The sequence below is a fragment of the Phalacrocorax aristotelis genome, chromosome Z (assembly GCF_949628215.1).
Source record: "Phalacrocorax aristotelis chromosome Z, bGulAri2.1, whole genome shotgun sequence".
Classification (NCBI taxonomy): domain Eukaryota; kingdom Metazoa; phylum Chordata; class Aves; order Suliformes; family Phalacrocoracidae; genus Phalacrocorax; species Phalacrocorax aristotelis.
Window position 1 is genome coordinate 44,121,660 of NC_134311.1, and position 22,037 is coordinate 44,143,696.

General features: G+C 38.6%; 1 protein-coding gene across 4 annotated transcripts in view; it reads left to right on the plus strand.

Annotated features, from left to right (window-relative positions):
• The window catches only part of PCSK5 (proprotein convertase subtilisin/kexin type 5), a 199,425-nt gene that overhangs the window by 70,374 nt on the left and 107,014 nt on the right, over nucleotides 1-22,037 (plus strand). For 3 of the 4 annotated variants that reach the window (XM_075078142.1, XM_075078140.1, XM_075078141.1), the window contains exons 4-5: nucleotides 9,682-9,825; nucleotides 12,039-12,115. In XM_075078142.1, coding sequence (XP_074934243.1) covers nucleotides 9,682-9,825; nucleotides 12,039-12,115 — 221 coding nt within the window. Of the gene's footprint in view, nucleotides 1-1,100; nucleotides 4,440-9,681; nucleotides 9,826-12,038; nucleotides 12,116-22,037 lie in introns of all 4 variants that reach the window. The other variant, XM_075078143.1, reaches the window with a different exon arrangement.

The window sequence follows — 22,037 nt, forward strand, 5'->3', positions numbered from 1 at the left end:
GTCCAGTTCTCCATAAAAACAGTGTTTGCAGATATACTGGACTTCTCCAGAACCTTTCTGCCATATCTGTATTATTGGAGATACCTTGAATCCTGTCACTCTGCTGAGATTTCCTTTACAGTTTTCACATTTTTACATTTGTTGCCTATTTTGCGTAGATTTTCATGCACAGCTGTGTCAAACGTCTCTGGACTAACCTTCTTCACATTTGCAGAGGACTTTAACATTTAATCAGCCGAGTCAAATTTCCAGAGACAGTAAAATGAGTAACTGCATGGTACTTTTTTGCCTTACGCAAATCTTTTGTTTTGTTCTTGAATAGCCTTTCATTTTCCTTCCCAGGCCTCCCTAGATTTCTCTGGGCTAGTTCTCTCATTTCTGCCAGATGATCTCATCTGCAAAATATAATTAGCCACTCCCTCTAGCGGTTTGGCCTTATCTTCCCAGGTTTCTCCTATAATACATAGTGGGCCTTGCATTCATCAACCATAGCACATTCAGTGAAAAGTCCATTGGTACCTAGGGCACTTACTTCCCTATAGGCAAACTTAAAATAGCAGCCATTCATCTTAGTCTGATCCTGTAGTGTTAATGAATTTTCAGAGCCTGCATTTCAGTATTAAACATTTCTGTAAGGCTGTCTAAGGATGGTATGGAGTGATTGTTATACTTCTGTCTTAAGATAATAGTTTTGTGAGCTTCAAGTTTGTCCCCTGGCAAGTTATAATCTCCTCTGACGTACCAAACAAGCAAATAATGGGACCAAGGGTACAATAACCTGATGCCTTCCTATGGTTCTTAGGGAAAAGGCTTCTAGGTTTTGAGTAGCATAGATGTGTATTGCTGAAGTAAAGGCACTGTGAAACAGTTCCAGCCTCAGGAACTCCCCATGCCTCCAAGAAAACAGGTAAAAAACCTCCTTCTGCATTACTAATAATGGAATATGAGGCTGTCATGATATTCTGACCTACATGTGCCCTGCTTCTCCTACCCTCTTTTGCCCCCTGAGGAAGAGTAGGGACATGTATCTTTCATTCAGCCTCCTGAACAAGTCCTGTTGTCTAACATCCCTCCCTCTCATTGTCCCTTTCTCCCTCCAGGACATCCCACCATTAACACCAGATGTCACCAGGCTGTTGCCTCATGGATCAGAGGGACCTGACCACAACATAAAATAGAGAAAAAAGGACTGCAGTAGTGCAACAGTCCTTAAAATTTGGGCACAAGCATTCAGAGTCAACATCTCTTCATCTGTTTCCTCACAAGTCCTCTCATTCATACAAGTTCATAACATTCTTAGAAAAACAAGTTTCCCAGTCTATTCTGTATCAGCTCCCTTCTCACCCCCCAACATTCCTATAACAGCATTTCCTTCTTAAACAACACTTTTCTCTTTCCCTGCAAAATGAAAACAGAGGGAAAGGCAATGGAAGTGGGTTTGTATAAGCCCCGGTTTTCTCCCACTCACATCAGCCTCTGGGAAGGTTAATGATTAATTGAAACCATCTGCTCAGGGCCTTCTCTCCATGTGGTTAGTCCTATTCTGTCACATATGTTCACACAAATTCTAAATAAAACCACCTTCCTCTCCCATGCTTCTTAACAACTTCAGACAGAAGTAATCGTCTTTGACTTGAGAACAGCTTAAAAAGCAAATTGTGAAGATCCTGTCTTTAGTAGTGTAGAAAGAATGTGTAGGAACTTATGAAAACCATTGTAAAGCAAGTCTCATAATCTCTCTGTTTAACTGTTATCTTAGAAATAATGAAAACATCAAGTCTAGCTTGAGAGAGCAGGGGAGAAACTTGGTCTTACTAGAGAAGTGCAATTCTATGAACTGATGCATTAAAAAAAAAGCATCTTGGGACTTTCTGTAAAACTGCCCTATTTTTCTGCCTTTTTTGGGGACTTATAGAAGGTCAAATAAAAATATGAGGCAAAGGCCACAAAAATGGTAGAATGCAAAGAATTGTCTCTCTGAGGAATTATTCATCCTTCATGAATGCTGGATCCCCAGGGTTGATGGTGCACAGCTGAGGCCAGGGAGCAGCTGTTCTTTTCACATATTCTCTCTAATTAATAAAAGAGTTGTCATACTTTTTTTTTCCTATACAGGACTTCAGGCAGGTAAAAATGGATTAACACTTGAACCAGTTTTTGGCCTTTTCTTTCTAAGTAGGCTATTTATATGTAGTACTATCAGCAGCAGTAGTAGCGGTCATCACACTTGGGAGAATACTGCACACACAGAGATAGATTTCCATGCATGCTTCTTTCCTTCCTGCATTTCTTAGCAGTAGTCACAGCCAGTGGAAATTTTTTTCTCCCCTCAATGTCCTTTACTGTCTTCCCAAGATGTTCTGCATCAGATTCTTATATTTCTCCCAACACTTCCCAGGGAGAAAGCTGTCCATACATTGACACATACGTCTGAACATGTGAGCACTGATTTAAGGGTATATAAGATGCACCAGGTTTGTAATAAGCCATTCATATGGATGATTTTTGCCCCCAAGGTAAAATGAATGCATTCTGGATGCCTTCTTCTTCCTCCTCTTCTTCCTCCTCTTCTTCCTCCTCTTCTTCTTCTTCTTCTTCCTTCCTCCTCCTCTTCCTCTTCCTCCTTTTCTTCTTCTTCTTCCTCTTCCTCCTTTTCTTCTTCTTCTTCTTCCTCTCCTTCCTCTTCCTCCTCTTCTTCCTTCATTTCTTTCTGTCTACATTTGTATTTCTGCTCTTTGGAATGGCGTGGTGGACCTTTTGCAGTTTTTGTGAACGCCATTTTTCATATTTACCTCTTAGTGGAGGTGGCAGAACATGCACAATGTCCATGAGGCTCTTTTAGCTACATTTCTCTCTGAGCCTTGAAGGAGTTTCTTGTGTTGCTGCCCGGTGGGAAAGAAACAGGGCTAGGGGCAAACATCCTAATGGAGCCATAGGTCATGCCCCATGTAGAAAGAAGAGGTGATATTAGGAGGCAGATAATTTCTGTGCCTCTGCATGTTCCAGAACTTGCAGCTGGGAGAAGAACTTCGCTGTGTGCAGGCCTAGAAAGGGGGGAGTTTCCCAGTCCTAAAAAGGGTCTGCTGCTGTCAGCCTGTGTAATGTGGACATACAGGGCTTCCCTGAATTAACTCATGTTTAAGCCAGCACACAGGTTACAGAAAAACAACCAGTGTTGACTTTTTAAAAGTGCCAGTGATGGAAAAGTGATGGAATTGTCTTGAATAGAAATTTAACACATTATGAATTATTCTATTTTTGGAAAGAATAGCAAGGTACTCTCAGCCAAAGAATAAGATTTATGAGCTCCTTATTTTTCACTGCAAAACCCCATATATATAGTCTTGTAAAATATTCTTGTCTCACTATAGCCATCAGATACTCCTGTGAATACAAGAAGCCCTTTTAAATTGATTTCCTGTTCTCCTTCATTGCTTAAACAGGCATAAAATAATGTATGTCTGTGATTGTTCTTATTGGCCTCTAAGTATATTTTTATTTGTTAACTTAAAGAATCAATAAAGTTTAAGAACCAAATTAATCTCAAATTAACTAAACCCTCTGAAGTTGCACAAGCAATAAATTGGTGTTAGATATTTAGTGTGTTACACTCTTGAAATATTTCTCCTGATACACACACAGATTAAAAAAAAAGTTAGCAATTCAATAAAGCATGACTCCAGAAGTCAGATAGTATTTAATGAAAAGAAATCTTGTATTTGAGATGAATCAGATTTTATATTACCTGCCTGCTCCTGCTGGAGCTTAAAAATATTGTGTGCAGCAATAATCAGAAAATATTTAAATATGAAACACAAAAGAAAATAAGTTCCAATACAGTTAGCAATTGCTGTGTATCATGCACTAAATATCAGGTTATGTCTGAGAAAAAAAATCTGCAAGTACACCTTCATCTCCTTCCAAAAATCCTTCCTTCACCTTCTGTTTATTGTGATGAAAGAATAAAAAAAAGTAAGAAATACTTTTAAAAAGAAACATTTTAATAGTGTTAGAAAATGTAGCTTTCAAGTGCTTAGAGAAGCAAAAAGTAGTTTCAGTAGATCACATTAGCTTTACAGGTTATGATGCTTTTCAAAGCATGTTGTCATGATTTCTATTACATTACACAAGCCACTTTAATAAAAAGCCTACCGTTCCAGCTCTCCTGATTACCTACCTGCTTACTTCTGTCATTCCACTTTAAAACTGGATCACACCAAGAGCATTAAAAAAAGAGATTATTTCCCTTTTTTTGCAGGAAAACAATTGGCAAGTTTTGACTTAGAATACTGCATGAAACTGTACCTCAGAAAGCTGAACATAGCATCAGGATGTCTCCTCTCCTAAAGTTAAAAGCTGATAAACTTTGCTGCCTATGCATTTGCCTGGACCAGCTAAGAGTGCCAAATGCCCCACTTTACATTCCCTTCACAGAACAGGTAGATGGTCTCTTTTTTCTGATAGCTCTACAAAGTGCCATGATCCATTCCCTGGCCCTGTGTGTCCCACTTCTCCCCGCTTGTGTTGATCAAGGTCAATACGTAGGCCCTTGACTGTCCTTCCTCTGTGTGCGATCTTGTGCAACTTCTCCTGTCCTCTTCATGCTTGCAGGTTAGTAGCTGACAAACCCCCCTGACGTAGAGAATGTGACTGTAGTCTACTTGTTTCTGTCTGGGACAAAGACCATTTAATTACTACTCTAATGAAAACAGGGAGACTGTTCTTCTACTTCTTCTTGTTCTTCTCAATAGTAAAATATTTTATGTTTTCTAATCTCTGACTGGGAACTAGTATTTCAGAGCTTCCTGGGATCAGAAGCATATGTAATGTTCCACTAAATGAGACCCTCCAACTCACAATTGGTCTTTAAAATTGTGTCAATCTGATTATCACCTTGTGTTTCTCTGTATCCCCTTAGATATTGACAAGATCTTGTCAAAGAACTCATTGTAACACAAAAACTACAAGAAGCCAATGCAAGGAACCTCATCAAGACTTACAGAGGGAACAATATGCCACTTCTGAGAGACTGCATGTCACAGGATTAGAAACTTCTGTTTCTACTCTGCTTTTATAGACTAACAGTCATTGCAAAAGACATAACAGAGTTTTATAGTCATTTTTCTTTTAATTTTATTTTAAGCTCTGGAATTAAAAAAAAATTTGGCCATTGGTATGATTCTTGATTTCTCGGTTTAACTGTTCAATTTTGTTATGGATCTCTAACTGGATACACCAGGCCTCTGACCACAAAAATTCTTGCAGCATTGAAGAAACGTTGATAATGATAATGACCATAAGCTAGTTTTTAGAGTGAATTTCACAAAATAGCTAAGAGAATCCAAGCCCATGTCTAATACTGAAAGCATCATGCAAACATCAAAACAGAAAACCTTTCTAATGTTATGTCTGCATGTTAATTGCACAAAGGCAGGCTTCCAAATTGTCTGTCCAAAAATGTCTAAGTGATTCTTTTGTCCTTTGATGCTCATAGCATTGAATTTCAAGTATGAAAAAAGTTCAATATCTGAAGTTTTTCTTACTATAGCCTTCTTCCTTCCTACATATACTTCAAGAGTCTCTCAATGTTGCAGACGGTTTCTATTAAAAATTAACAGTGATATCATTAACATTTTCCAATTAAACAGTACAAAGAAAAACATCATCATTTGAATGCCTGTTAAAGATCTCAATAAAATTACTCTATGTAACTGGGCAAGATGTTGTTTATTCCTTTTGATGGTATCCTCCAGGCAATAGATGAAAACAATGTATGTTGAAATATTGCTGGCTTACTGCAGTTGTCCAGTCATGACATCAGTGCAGGACATTTCTGAATTACTTTATCTGCTTGGAGACGGGGAAATTCTACAGACTAAACTATTTTATACTATTCCCTTTAAAAGTCAAAAAACAACAGTTCAAAGATTAACAGATCTAATAAAAACTTGGAAGCGCACAGCTTTTGTACATAATCATGACAAAGTTTGGTTTTATTCTAGAAAGAGAATACAGTCAAAACAGATTGAAAGTGAGCTGTAAACTTCAGTACTTGCCCATTGATATAAAATTCAGACACTCTGGATCACATAATTTTTATTGTCATGACAGATGTTTTACTCTTTTTTATTTGGGTAACACTGTAAATTGAAACAGTGCTTCCAGATTCATTAAAAAACAGCCCTCTGCTAAGAAGCTGACAATACAATTTGGGTAGGTGATAAAGAAGCAGACATGGTTAAAGACAAATTATAGAATGGAACCCAGTAGTGGAAAATTCCTTACAAGAAACGCTTTTGAAGGAAAAAGGAATTTAAAGGGACAGGAAAGAGTGCAAGTGAAACCAAGCAATAGATGGCATCTTAGATACTGTACAATGTGGAACAGCATATCTATGCCACATTATATAGTATTTGAAGAGTAATTGCACTCCAAATTTAAAGTGTTCCTGATAAAAGCCAAATCTGACTGCTTTGAGAGAAAAGTGCACAATCTGATTAATCTGGAGAAAATCACACATGAATCTGGGGGAACGTATAGTTTGTGGTTAAAATACAGGAATCTGAAATCAGAGACTGAATCAAACAAAACTGGAATTTAAGTAGTAAAAGGCAGTATTGGAAGGGAAGAACAAGGCCAGGAGCAGGGAGAGAAGAGCATAGACAGAAAAAGAAGAGTAGGAGGAAGAAAAGTAGGAAGAACAGGGAACTAGGGAACTGCTTGAGCAAGTCCGGTGGAGAGCTGCCAAGATGATCAGGGGACTGGAGCATCTCCTGTGTGAGGAAAGGCTGAGTGACTTGGGTTTGTTCAACCTGCAGAAGGGAAGACTGAGGGGCGGGTGTCAAGGGGATGGGACTGGACTCTTTACAGTGGGGCCCAACAACAGGAAAATGGGCAACGGGCACAAGCTGGAACACAGAAAGTTCCACCTAAACATGAGAAAAAACTTCTTTACTGTGAGGGTGACAGAGCAGTGGAACAGGCTGCCCAGGGAGGTTGTGGAGTCACCTTCGCTGGAGACATTCAAACCCCGCCTGGATGCGGCCCTGTGTACCCTGCTCTAGGTGTGCCTGCTCAAGCAGGAGGATTGGACAAAATGATATCCAGAGGTGTCTTCCAACCCCTACCATTCTGTGATTCTGTGAATAAAGATTAAAAGAAAACAAATATGTTATTTTTAATAGGACTTGAGAATAAGTTATATATTGTAACCATAAGAACTGAACCTTTCATCTGCTGTTGAACTACTCCCATTGAACTACTCCCACTTGGATGCTTCTCTGCAGCCTTTGCATTTTGTATCCATATGTTACATATGCTACATTCCAAAGTACTAAGTGGGCACACGGTTACTCCTGCTTTACCCCTGGAATTTATTTTATGCAGAAAGATTGTTCAGACTAGCTTTCTGCCCAGTCTTGGAGCAGAGCAAGATAATTTGAATATCGATTTGGTCTGGCAAGTCTCTTGAGAGAATCATCAGAGCATGCAGTAAAGCAAGAGATGTCTCTTGTCCTGTGTTTGTCTACATGCAAGTGGCAAACCAGCAGGTGAAGTAGCCCCCTTCAGCCGTCACCACAAATACAGAAGTTCAGGTAAAGTGAGGGCAACCGACTATGCCAACATCATTAAGGGAAAAAGCAGTGATCTTCTGGCAGACAGCCAAAGAGGTTGCAAGGAAATGGGGATTAAAAACCCATATGCTTGCTCAGCCTGGGTATTTTGACTGGCATGGAAGAGAAACAACAAGCTCATCCCCTAGGAAGAGAGGACAAGACAGTCAGCAAAGCAGCCAAAGGGTTATTTGGCATTTCAAAGAAGGGGATGAATGGGCAGTGTAATGGCCCAGTAAATTCAACTGGAGGTCAGAGCCAGGAATCCTGATTGACCATTGCAACTTTCTCTTTGATTTACTCTGTGGCTGGAGGCTGGTTCTTCCACCATTTTGTCTCCTTGTCTTCACACCAGCAAAATGTGAATGTTGATATTCACGGTTTTTGCAGGTATTTTCTGCTGCTTAATTCAGTAACACTTTTGAAAAATGCAAAGGCACCTGGAAACATTAAACACTTTTAACCCCCTTGTTTGTACATTAAAAAACCTCAAGGACATTAGAAAGCCCAGTGCATTCAATGTACAGATGGCAATTTTAGACTGTAATTAATTTCATAAAGCCAGCATTTCCATGCAATACACAGAACAAAAGAATTAAGCCTGCCCTGTACGTTCCTTGGAACTGGTCCCTGAAGTCAGAGAGAGACAGATACTTGCAGACACAAGGGAAAGACCATGAGAGAGACTTTATACTATGTACATATATACAGTGCCTAATAATATGATCTTGCTTTAGTAACAGCAAATGACCACTCTTAAATCTTCTGGATTGTGTATGACAGTACAGGGCAGTAAACTGGAGTAAAAGGAGGACAATTATGATTTAATAGTAATCTGATGTCAGTTTGCACCCAGGATGGCTAACAGTTCTTCAGTGTGCTTACATTTGGGAGGAGAGGGATGGACTATGTCAAGGTGGAGTGAATGTATTTATACTCCTTACAAATTGTAGAGCGCCAAAACATGAGGCTGAAGTTGGGACATGAGGCAGAGGGACAGGGACTGAGGTGGAGCGTGCTCGTATGGCCACTGTTGCTATGATACAAGTTTCTTTTTAAAATATTTTCCTTCCTCCCACCCTTCGCTTTATCCCTTCCCTGCACCGCCTCTTTTTTTTTTTTTTTTCTGTTTTTGTCTATTACTCTGTCTAAGCCTGGAGGAGCTGGAGGAAAGCAGTGCCAATGAGAGGTTCATTGAACTCACTTCACAGGGGAGGGTCTGCGTGTAGGTTAGAGAGTTGCTAGTGGGGCATACAAATACCTGAGAGTCATGTCTCATTGCCATAGCAAGCCAGATTATTTCACATGAGCTGGATGCATTCATATCAAGCAAGAGGCTTTCAGTTTTAACGTACCCTAAACTTTCTGCACCACATGGGACTTGATTACTCTAAAAGCTGTAGCCCAGGCTGTTCTCAATCTAACTATCTACAATTCATCAGACACCTTAAACTGCAAGTTTTTTGGGCTGTTTTTTGCTTACAGTTTCTTATCTGCTGCTCATCTCCTGCTGATATTGCACAAAACCTCCCAAAAGCCTTCTTTTGTAGATAGAAATTAATCTGGATTAGTTTCCAGACATTCTGTCAAGAAATTATGCAGCACATAAGCTCCAAAAAGCAAGTTTTGTTTCCATGACTGTTTCTGTACAGGCATTTATCTGCTTTTATCCACATATGGTTTGTTTTTCTGAAAAAAAAAAAAAATTCAAGTAATTCGAATGTACATTTCAAATGAGTGTGCTTAACAGCCAGGAATAGTTGCTTTGTTTTACACATGGCTTCTAGTGGTTCAGTGTGGCTGGACACTTCCTTCTCTATCGCTTAGCATGAAGAGTAATCTGAAAGAGAAATAAGCAGGTCTAGCAATTTTCATTTAATTTGGCATTTCTTTTTACATTACTTTCTTTCTAAATGAAGAGTGTAATAAATGTTCATTTGCTATTCAAATCAATATGCTCATGTGCTCATTTAAATGGTAATGTTAATTTAAGTAGGATAATATCTCAAACCCACACTGCTCACTAATCTGCAACATTCAACATCTTTATCTCCTCTTCTCTCCCCAGCACTGCAGTGACAACACCCACCATTGCCAATCAGATATGAATATAGTAGGTGCTTGGAAAAGAGGTTACACTGGAAAGAATGTTGTGGTCACCATCCTGGATGATGGCATCGAAAGAAACCATCCAGACTTGATGCAAAATTATGTGAGTGACCACAGGAGTCCAAATTTGCTGCTTTATTATTACCCTGAATAAATTTGCTGCTCCTGGAACGACAGAGGGAGGGACGAGGGAAGGAGAAAGAGTCACATGAGGGTTTCCTCTAATGTTAACACCAGTGGGAGGAAGGAAGGCAGCTTTTGGTATTCTGTATTGTTTCAGTGAAGACTCTCTTCAGTCTGAATGTATTTAATATCTGTATGCCTTTTGTAGCTAAGTCCTGAATTTCTGAAGGACTGGAACTAATCATTGGATGTTTTTTCTCTTTTCTGTAGATATTGTACTTAATATACTTCACACTTTCAGAAATGGAATACAATGCTTTTCCATTAAGGCATGCAGCTGAAGTCCATTTTTGGCCAATACATTTAGCTAGCAAGACAGTAGCTTTACTCAAATTCTAATTTTAGGCATATCCTTCTATGTATTTATTTTTAAAGCTATTTATCTTACTGCTAGAAATAATATTAAAGGAAAAGGAGATTACTTTTTACTATTTACTCAGTTAAAAACAGGTGTAGAATATTTTGGGGCCTTCCTAGTAAATCTCACTTAATTCTGGTGAGTCCCCTCGCAATTTGTGAAAGAGCTTTGTTTTTTCTGTGCCCTGTTTCACGTCACCTCTGGAGGTTTCTGTTTGCTTGTGGTTCATCATATTTAAATGATTGGTTTAATATACCTTGGAAGGATTTTATAATGTAAGGAGGAGCTGCTTCTCTAGTGGGTGACTTCTAATGTTAGCGTCAGAGTTTGAAGCTGTTCAGATCATCAGGGCCATGGTTTGCTGGAGTGATTAGTCCTGTGCTTTGGTAGCAGACATTACCTGAAAGCACATGACCTTGAGGACCTTATAATTTCACTGAAATAAAGTGTGCAAAGTGTACATTCACACGAAGTAAGAAAACAAACAAATATTTTTGGATTGGGCCAGACCAGTACAATGCATGCATGTACCTTCAGTCCCATTGCAGATGTAGATCGTGTAAAAAAGCCCTGAACACAGGCTTTTTGCCAGCAAGCATATAATCTTGACAGAGCATTGAAGAGATGAAGGTGACAAAAACGTCTTTAACAACCCATCAAAAGCTGCAATTGTGTCCACAGTTTAAAGCAGTTTATTTTAAATTAGCCATACTTACATCAGTATCCTTCCCCATGCTGCACATGGAACTCAGCTTTGAAATACATGAGGAGGACTGCACAAACATAATTTGCCCCATTTGTCAATGTATGCTTGATCCTAATGCACGCCACATCTTTCATTTTAATCTCTTAATTTATTTAAACAAACCGAATATAATTTTACCTCCTCAATGAATGACCCAGATTGTATCATAATTCACCTCATCCCAGTACTGTCCTTCCACTGAATTTAAAGCAGATATTTATTCCCTTACCACCTACTCTCTCCCTTTCCCCATGCCAACAAGGAATTTCCCCAAAGCAGTACGCATTGCTTGTTTGATGACAAATGCCTTCTATATGTCAGATTATTGCTGGTGTGGCTGCAAATAGGAATATTTGAGGTGAATGTGGTAACTGGTTTTGAACAAAGAAGAGATTAAAAAGAGCTTCTTGCATGCTACCGCATCGATCAATGGGAGCTATACAAACCAGCAGCTATTTACTCTATGAACTATTTTCAGCTGTAAGAATCCTGGTAAATGTAAAATATGGAACAAAAGTATGGACATATCTTGCAAATATTTGAAACATTTACACTCCCAGGGAAATCGGAATGAAGATTATGTTGCATTTCAAGCTGTATCTTTATAACAATATTTTTAAGAATATTATATCAATCATTTAAACTATGATGCAAATTTCAATCATTGAATCTTGAAAAAATTTAGCAAAATCCCAATTTTGAGAATGAACTCTCTTAAATTCCAAGTTTCTTAGAAGAAATGTAGTCTTCTGGTTTAATGAAATACCACTTTCTATTTCCTCTGTGACACAGGAACTACGCTTTTTCAGAGAATTTGTTATCCTCAATTATTCAAAAATAAAATAAAATATATAAATTGTGTAATTATTAAATATGTAATCCTTTCCTAAACCTTGCAATCATCATAAAACTGCAGGAATGTTAGTTAACCTGATTACTGTCTTGTAGGAACCTGCTGAAGAATGTATAGGCCACGTGAGTCAATGGCTAGCTGATGAGAAACTGGTTTTCTTTCTCTTGTTGGCTACAGGATTCACAGGCCAGTTTTGATGTCAATGGAAATGATTTTGACCCTATGCCTCGATATGATGCCAGCAACGAGAACAAGTAAGGCACTATGATATTCATGACATTTGCAATCTAGTTTGTCAAGTAGACAGTACCAGTTCTTCTATGAAAGTCTAGGAAACTTGAATCCTAATAAAGCAACATGATTTGTATTTAAATCTTTTGTGAAATATGTATTTATTTCTCTTCCATGCGCAGTGCATGACACTTACTCTTTGAAAGCATTTGGAGCCATCCAAAAACAGAAAAAATTAGTTTGAGAGCTCTGGGCATGTGAAATTAATGGCTTTCAGTCCCTTTGCTATGCAGAATATAGGAGGTGACTCTTACTTTTCTCAGGTATCTCACTGAGTTATTGGGGAAGTATTATGTGTGACATCTGGCTTGGCTTCTATCTCCCTTGAACTTTATAGATGTTGTGTATTGAAGAACTAAACAAGTTAATGGAGATTTTTTTTCCTCTAATAATGTCTTTTACAGTGATTAAGATTTTACATGTGGAGGTTTGATAGAAAACTAATAAACCCAGAAGTGATAATTCTGCTATATTACAACATCTGTGTCACATGACTGGTTGGATATATCATATCAATCATATCATATGAATGACGTATTTCTCCGTCAGAGCTCAGCTTCTTTATATTTGTCATTCCAACTCTGCTCTTTAGATGTGCTATAGTGAAGGCTTGGGGAGCAACTGAGAGGGACACCTCACTTCAGAAAGTAGTCCACTCTTCTGCCACCATGGGTGTTTGAAGGCAGTTATTTGTTGGTAACATTTTTTTAACTAAGTACTTGCCAGAAAGAAATACCTTTTTGTGGAACTGCATGAATTAGGGGAAAGATAGTCCTACCAGCTGTCAACATGCTGACTTTCCATTTCGTTTTCTTGAGGCTTGTTTTTTAAAATTATTTTGTACTGTGGGAAGCATTTAGTATTGTTTGCCAGCAGAAGAGAGGCTACATGAGGCGAAACTTCATCCTTTACACAACTGAAGTTGTTTTGGGTTTGTTTTATCTCTTCCCTACAATCACACAAACTTTATCCAGAAAAATGCAGCAGGTGCAAGCTGGGAGTCAGCAGCAAAATTTAACATTGGTTTGACTGGATAAACCAATTGGAGCAACCTTGGATCACACTTTGATAGGAGAATCCTCTCCTGGTCAGCACCTTCTTCATAACAGCAGGGAACCATGTATGGACAGGCTGAAGAACAGGGCCTCATTATGCATAGCTGCTGGTTATATGTACATCCACTTGTCTTACAGTGAACCTCAAGAAGCTGTCATAGCAACTTTCAGCCATAGGGTGAAACAGCTGTGAAAACTGAGGTGACTTCTTCCAAATACTTGCTTGGTCTATCAGCCTGATCCTGCCTGGTAGGCCAAGGCGAGAAATATGTAAGAAGTTAGCTCTTGGAAGCTATGTAAATAAGTGTACACACACAAACACATCTTAGTTGTGATGACCAGGAATACTATTTAACATAGAAACATATTATGTTGGTATTAATTTGAATAATAATAATAGTTTATTTATTTGGGCTGGAATCTTGGCCTATGTTCTCATTCAGTTGTTCTTATTTGATGCTGTTTACATGCTGCCAAATATTTTTGTCTAGAAACAAGTATGAGTAAGAGCTGTTTCTTTCCCTTCTGCCCATTAGGCATATCTTTCTAATCCTATTTTCATACAGAAGCTCAGTTTAGGGAATCGTATCTGCCTCTTCTCCACTAGAAATCTCCTAAAGCAAGAGTACTGTGAGAGAATAAAAAGAGAAAATAAGTTAAATCCTTTTTTTTGAAATGTGTAAACATTCTGCACATGCAGACTATTTTAAGTTTAAGGAAAAAGAAAACACTGATGTGGAACAAATAGTAGATAGACCTGGTTGCTGCATTGCCTCAGTTAAGTTAGTGACAAGACAAAGTTTTCAGAGCTAGATGCTCATGCAGAAAATGCTAATACTATACTGAAGTTCTTAGGAGATACCCTCAAGACACACATTCATTGAAACAGAAGAATCAATAAAAGTCTGTAAATTCTTGCTCTTTCCAAAGCCGTCTGGTTTTTTCACAGGAGGAGGAACTTCATGTGCTGTTATCTTGGTTTTAGAGGTGTCCTTTCACTGATGTAGAAAGGTCAGAATCAGCAAATATGCTGATTTTTTGGTGGCTAATAAGAGAAATCTTTTATTTGGCTTATGAGACATCTCAGGACTACTGGAAAGGTTTATAAACAAGCTAGTCGCTTGAAAACAGAGTCCAAACATAGGAACATAGGTTGTTTACAGCCCAGAGTATGTAGGCATTGCCACTCAGTGTGCTGCAACAACAAATTCGTATGACTGACCACTTCAGTATCATAAAAAGTAAGTATTAGAGCCCTTTACAAAGTGTTAGAAGAGCAAAACTACAGCTGCATAATCACCACAAAAGGGTGACCCAACTCCTTACTTCATGTCTGCTCTTTCCTCCTTTCCCCAGCCTTTGTGCAGCTCTCCAGAGTGTATCATGCTGAAAACTGCACTGACAACAACAGCAACAACAAATTGTATTTTCAGCCAGGTCAGGCAGGTACCTCATTCAGCTCAGCCTCAGGTTGGAGGAGGGTTAGACAGGCACAAGTGGGGAAAATGAAGCATGGCCTGAACCTCTCACAGGCAATGCCAGTTTCAGTGAACTGCATGACAATGCCCTAAAAGCCTATGACTGTTGTCCACAAAACTGAGTGTGATGGGCAGGCATTTGCCAGCAGTGGCCTCCAAGGAGCTTTGAGAAGAGATGTGACAGTCAGCCTGGCCCTCTGCAGATACTCAGCTCAGCTGCCAGTTTGCATCACAGGACATCCCTCTCTCCTGTTATTCATCACCCCCCATCCCCACACACACTTCAGGAACACATCCTGGCTCATCCATGTGAAGATTCTCCAGTCCTTGGAGGTCAAGCATGGTGACGCTACACTTGGAGGCCTCCCAGTTTAGGTGCTCTTTCAGGGATTCACCCTCTTTGGTGCTGCAAGGAGCAGTATACCTCCAACTATGAATCACAGCTGAATCTTTTTCTTTTGCTGGTCACGGAAGTCATCGCTTACTTACAAAGCATGTCCTGAAAAGGGAGGCTGCTTTCTGTTTTTTTGCTAGATAAAGTTTTATATGGGATATAAAACTGGACTGCTTTTCTTCTTTCCTAGGGGTGGGGGTTTTGAGTTTTTGTACCTTACCTCCCTAGTGAATACTTACTGCCCAACCCCTAAGGTCCTGCGGTGAGATGTGTTGGTGGGAGGGCAGATGCTGCACTGTACTGAGCTTCATTAGTGTTATCAGGAGTTACAGCATCAGTGTAAAGTCAGCTTTTGGACACAGATGATACATGAAACATGCTTTTGATGTAAGATTACCTGGCAGCCTAACCTCCACTTAGAGGCTCAGTATTTCCAATTAGCAGATACACTGAGCCTGGTAAGCAGGACCTAAGTACCTTCAACTTCTGGGGCTATTGCCCTTCCTTCCCTAGTTCCCACTGTACTCAACAAGAATTAAATTACTACATAGGTACTGAAAAGCACTGGTTGTAGCCTGTCTATATTTTTATATGCCTAAAATACCTTCAGATATTGGGGCAGGAGTTCTGATTATCCATCATACATGGTCATTTGGCACTAGATACTCAAGTTGTGCCTAGAAGTTGAGGTAACCACAATTAGGGAACATTCTGAAAGCTATGCTTTGCAAAGACTTTGTAACATGCAAAATCAATTTGGTTGATTCCTGCTTCCTGCTATAGCAACTGGACAACATTGTGTAATGTTGATTTGTGTCTTCCAGTAAAGGTGGGATGTACAAATGCACCATTTTTCATTAAATTATCTAGTTTATTCTGCCTTATTTTATAAGCCAACCTTAAGGGATGGAATGATAAAGAGTAAAAGGAATTGCGGTAAAAATAAGCAGGTGACTTTGGGCAGCTTTGCAAGCAGCTGTGAAATATCAGGGTACTGGGTCTGTTTTGCTAGCTTTTCACTTTTAATTAGTAGTGAAGGCTTTCTGTTGCCAAGTCTTACTGTTGAGGAAAAAGGAATGAGAAAAAGTTAACTGGGGATTTATGAAGTGACTGAAGATAGCCAGAGTGGCACTTCCCAGAATTATGTCTTTGAAGTTTCATATTAAATCTTCTCTTCACTAAGGAGAGTAGGAGGGTAGGAAGAAACATTAGACTAATCTTGCAATGCTTGTAGTCAAAATCAGGGTGGGACAATAGTTTCTTTAACTACTATGGTATGTAGGAGTCCTGCCAGAAGTTTACTTTGGTTTCTACAAATTGGCAGCAAATCACGAAGCTTGTAAATGGTACAGGCCTATATTAGAGCTTCCTTTTGCTTAGAGGCTGAAGACAGCAGTCAGCTGTGGATGAAGTCATTCCTGCTATGCAAAGCATCTTGTTTTGGTTTACTGCTGAATATTGCTGTTTTGGTCTTTTTCCGATATTCCACCATTATCTGTAGACATCTACGTTGAAATAACTAGGCATTATCAGTCACAGGTCCTTAGACAGTATGCAGATGGGATAGTATATAGTGTCAGAAATAAAATAGAAGTGTTCATAGTATTAAAACATTTTGCTATTTTGGTCAAACAAAAAAGAGTTTTTCTGCTTAATGAGAAATTTCTTGGGGGTGATATTTCAGAACTTAGGTCTTATTCTGGTGACAGGTATTATTATAAAACAGAGGACCTTTTAAAGAAATTCTTTTAAATAATACCAGTTGACTTTAATCCAGTTCTTACTAAACTTACATAAGAAAAAGTAAAAGTAATCTGTTGTTTCTGTTTTGGAGATACTGAGTCACTCTTTGGATGCCTCTTCAACATTTTTCAGTGATGCATCCCACTACATAAATAATCTATTTTAATAACCTTGTAAGTTATTTTTTAATGAGTGTAAGATTTTTGGGAGACAACTATTTTTGCTGGTCAAAAATCGTAAGAAACACAAGGTACTTATGTCTTAACTTTGCAATATCTGAACAGCTTTATATCTTTGCTGACAACAGCAAAAAAAGTTAATGAGTCTTGGTCCTGCTTGATCCAACATTGTTTTTCTGTGGTATCCATTCTGATTCATTATTACTTTCCTTTGTCAGTCACATTAATGTAGATGCTCAAGAAAATGGCAAAGGCTTAATTTTCTTCCAAGAGTGACAAACTGCTAGTTTATATTGTCTGCTTATGTTGAAGACCTGTAGTATGTCCTGAGTCATTTAATCAGAATGGATACTAGATATTTGATAGGCAGATCAACTTCTGTTGCCTCCTGCATGGTCAATAAAGTGAAACTAAAAAGCTTCATTGACTGCCATGATGCTATTCAGAGCACGTATCTGAAGAACTGAGCACAGCCAAACACAGGGAGCCTGAACTGTCTCATTGCTGGCTTGAAAGATCATCTCAGAAAGGCTCCCACTGAAGCAGTGTGATAGAAAGAGTGCTTAAAATTGCTTAAAATATCTGCCCAGATAGTTTATGAATTTTGATTGCCAGTATGCGCCTGTTGCTATTGGTTTGAAATTGGCTGAAGGGAAGATAAGCCATGCTGAGAAGCACTGCTGCACCATCTTGTGCTTTATCTTTTGTGTAAAAAATAATTCTGCTGTCAGATGGCTTGTCACAATGACAAAAAAAAGACCTTGGCAAATATTTAGGCTAGTCACTATTTTTTTTGCTTGTGCCTGCTCACGGCTTTCAAATGGGACTGAACTGCAGATCCCAAGGCTCATACCTGCAGGAAGGACCTGGGAAAGCCTGTGATTAAGCTGTGGAAGGAGGCTAGAGATCAGCTGGAGCAAGGTATCAGCTCTCAGGAAAAGGCTTTTTCCAGAGGGAGTCTCCATTGTGTCTGCTCTTTTTCTGACTTTTCATCTTGACTTTCTCCAGCCTCTGGAGGCTTAAAGCACAAAGGATTTAGTGATGGTGTAATGTGGCAAAGTGTGGTCTGTCCAATGCCAGCAAAGCATCTCTGATAAATCTTCCTTAACAGAAAGGTAACTTAGAGAATTAACTTAATATGCATATGTATTTCAGATCAATAGATCGAATGCTTACACTGAGTGTGGTATTGTTACTTCTAGGTACCAATGACTGAATGTCAGGTGTCTAGTGTTGTCTCAGTGTCATGGTAAATGTAATGGACTTTGGTTAGGATTGTTAGCAAACTGCAGATTTTGGACTGTTTTCTGTGAACTGGTGAAATGTTTATTTATGAAAAATGTTTTGAATGAAAACAGTCAGAGGTCATTGGTATAGAAGCTGCAGTCAGGGACTGCAATCCTGATTTATTGCATTTTGGTTCTATTCTGATTTTAAACTCATTGCCCTTATGGCCATATCCTATGTGCTGCAGTTTTAGCAGATGTTAATAATGAAGTCAGGTTCAGTGTGTGTCAGCTTAGGGTGAGATTGCCACATTTTACAAGGAGCGGTGTTAGTGATTCATCAGCTAGCCTCAAAGTTAATTACAGTATAGTGTCCCAACCAAGTGCCTAGGGGCATGATGCAGCATGGAGATCATGAAATATTAGATCTGTGTTTCTTGACACTTGCGGTAATTAAAGGTCCCAGTGTAAAATTGTAAAAATAAGGGAGATAAACATTGCAGAATTGTACTGTGCTGAAGTAGGATAATTATACAGATTCATTCCGAGCATATTTTTCTTCACTTTCTATTTTAACTGTTACTTAGAGTCCCTGTGTGCTATTACCCAATGAACATGCCTGTCCTTCAGGTGGCCACACGCCAGGGGTAGTCATCATACATCCCTTGTCTCTCTCAGGAAAGGACTGAAGGACTTGATGCATGTGTGTAAAATTTTTTAGAGGAAAATTTTCGTTCCTTGAAAGAAAAATATTGTAGAAATGCGGAGCATGAATCCCCACCACACAGTGCATTTGATAATTTTTTTAAAAAATCTAAACTAGGTTTTTAACCTATGGGAAGAGATAAGGCCTGCATTAAAACAGAACAGAAAACAAGCCAAGTGTTGATGGTTTGAAATTCTGATGTCTTCCTGCTTCAGAATAAAATGTGTGTCGTTTGAAGCTTTTTGAGAATAAGTGGGACCCCGGAATTGCTAGTAGCTGAGGATGATTATCTGGACTAGAGGAGAGGCAGTCTTTGTCAAGCTGATTCACTCACCTTCAACAAGCACCATCATCACTGCTCTCTATGGTCAATCCCTTGTGAGAGCATTTCATATTGACAAGACAATGAAAAATTCATTGGACTACAAGGCTTGATTCAGTAGCCTTTTGACCCAGGCTCCAGCTTCAATACTGAAAAATATCCTAATGAAAGTTTTTTTCAAACTGCTTTAGTAAACTCTTCTAATCTATTATCACACTGCATTACATAATCCCCTCTGAAGTCCACAAGTGGTAGGAGTTATAATTCTCTGAGAGCCCAAAGACAGAAATTTTTTTGAGTTGTCATTGAAAGAGGCAGAAGGCAAACAGAGGAATAAACAAAAGTAAAGTTCAGCCAGAATTCCAGCTGCTTGAAGGTTAAAAAAAGTCCTTTTTCACTACCTTGGTATTGGTCAGTGAGTGGTATTTCTCACCACCTAACTGGTGTTTGAGGAGCAGCGCTCTTCCTTTTTATAATGTATAAGACTCTCATGGTCTCAGAACATTTAACCACAACACTACAGGAAATCCTTTTTCATGTTTCTAATTACTGAGGTACCATACAATGAGCTCACAAATAAAATTACATTCTGAAGCATTATGCAACTGCTTCTAGTTCTTTTATGTATACTTGATAACAATGAGTCAGATCGTCCCTTCCAATTCCAAGTCAACAATAGGAGGGATTTAAGCTGTGATAGTTGAAGTATTTGTGGCAGTTACTTCTCTGAATTCTTTTTTATGGACAGTTAGAAATGAAAGGGTTTTTTCAGATGGTCTTTTTCCCTAGAGTTGGTATTAACTCCAAGTATGCATCTGTATTTTGATGTTTTGAACTTAGGAGGAGAGAGTCTACAACTACAGTAGGCAAGTTTTCGTTCGGTAAAAAGGTAGACCAGTTTCAAGTTGCATATGTTTATACTTACATGTCTACAGCTGAGTAGAATTTGAGAGCACAAATACATTTCTGTGTGTTGCTCCCTTTTGAGATATTGTAGGTCTTAGAGAAAGTTGAAGAGTGGATCCATGCTGTGTATGTGGTAATTGAGTTTGCCATCTGATTTCACAGTAGTCAGCTCAGTCAAATGCAGTGCAAAATGTGGTTCATTAAAGCTTCTCAGCCAGCACATACATGCACAAAGTATAGTATTGATTCCCCTTTTAATGCCTGTGGCATTAAAAGCAGACCTTTAATTACAAGTTTGATAAAGCAATTGTGAATCCAGTGTCAAAAGCTTTTTAACTGAAGCATTTTTCTAAATAACATGCTATTAATGGTTGAACTCTGCAAAGTTATGTTATAAGCAAATATCTTAATGGAATTAGTAGATGTTTTTATAAGCCATTTTCAGGATAAAATTCTTAGATGTTGCTTTTTCTTGCAAATGAAAAAATGGGCATCTGTGTAGGTTTCTTGCTGTAGGCAGGCTTATTTTTTCTAGCCTTGTTTTACATTACTGTGATTTTGTAATTTTTCTTAAAGATACATGGTTAAATTATTACATTTGACATTTTAAGCAAAGTCAGATTGCTCTCTTGAAGGTAAGTTACTTTTTTTTGTTGCTAAGGAAAGCAATCAAGATAGATAAAATCAGATGCAGAAGTAAAGCAGTGGGTATGCATCATAGACGTAGATTTCCCTGCTGGGGTCTGTGCTACGGAAGTTTAACCTGCTTTGAAAATTACTTCTGTTGCTATAGAGTCCCAAACCAATCACCAAATCTCTGATTTTAGCAAACTGAGGTAGAGACTGTGGCTTGTTTACTTCTCCAGCATGTGGGATGGTGAGGCAGTTGGCTAGGGGTGTCAAAGAGTGACAAGGAGAGTGTAATGAGAAGGTATGAGTTATTTCGTCTTTCAGCCCAGGCTTACATCCCTGCACTACTCTTCTTAACACTCCATAAACATCAGATGAAGATCTACTAACCTCTTCTGCAGTGTAGTGAGTGTGTGAGAATTAGACTTCTTATGGTAAAACCCCTTTTCTAATTAGGAGCAAACCTTGCTCCTGCCAAATCAATGATATGTTTCATTAAAAAACAAGTATCAACTTGAACTTATTTCCACAATTTCCTCATTGATCTTTGAAATGCAGCTCTAAAGAGAAATGGGAGGTCCATTTAATGCAGAACAGCATCAAATGAAATTTAGGATTAAGCAAGGTACATATCTTGCACAGTGTAATTGAAATCGAACTCAGAATTCAAAATGGGTAGGGAGTATGTATCTGTGCTGGAATATGGTAGAGACCCAGAGTCATAAACTATTCATTTCTTTAAAATGTTGTCACAACAGTCATCTACTATTAGAAATGGAGTATGCAGAATGGCTAAAGAGCCATCTGTGACCTGCCTACACATCACTGTATTGCTCTTCTTTTTTGCTTTATGACATCAGTCAGTATCTTCCATGCATAAAAGCATAAATATCTTTTTTACTTAAAAACATTCCCCCAGACTATTTTTAGGAGGTCCAGTGGACTGCTTTTCCTGCCAAGGAGGTCTAAACATGAAACTCCAGAACTGCATTCTTGTATTCATAGGATATCTTTCATTTCTGCTTAGGTGTGATTTCAGTAGAACTGACGCAAAATATTTTTGAGAAATTTTTTTTCTGTTCCCTTTGGTTTTTCCTTGCACAGAAATGATGGGTCTCTAATGTGGAGATTTTTAAGTAAAAAGAGATTGCTGAAGCACCTAAGATCTCTCCAGCTGATACATATTCGTATCAATCTGGATGAAGAACATCAATCAGGATAGTGACTGATAATATACTGTCATATA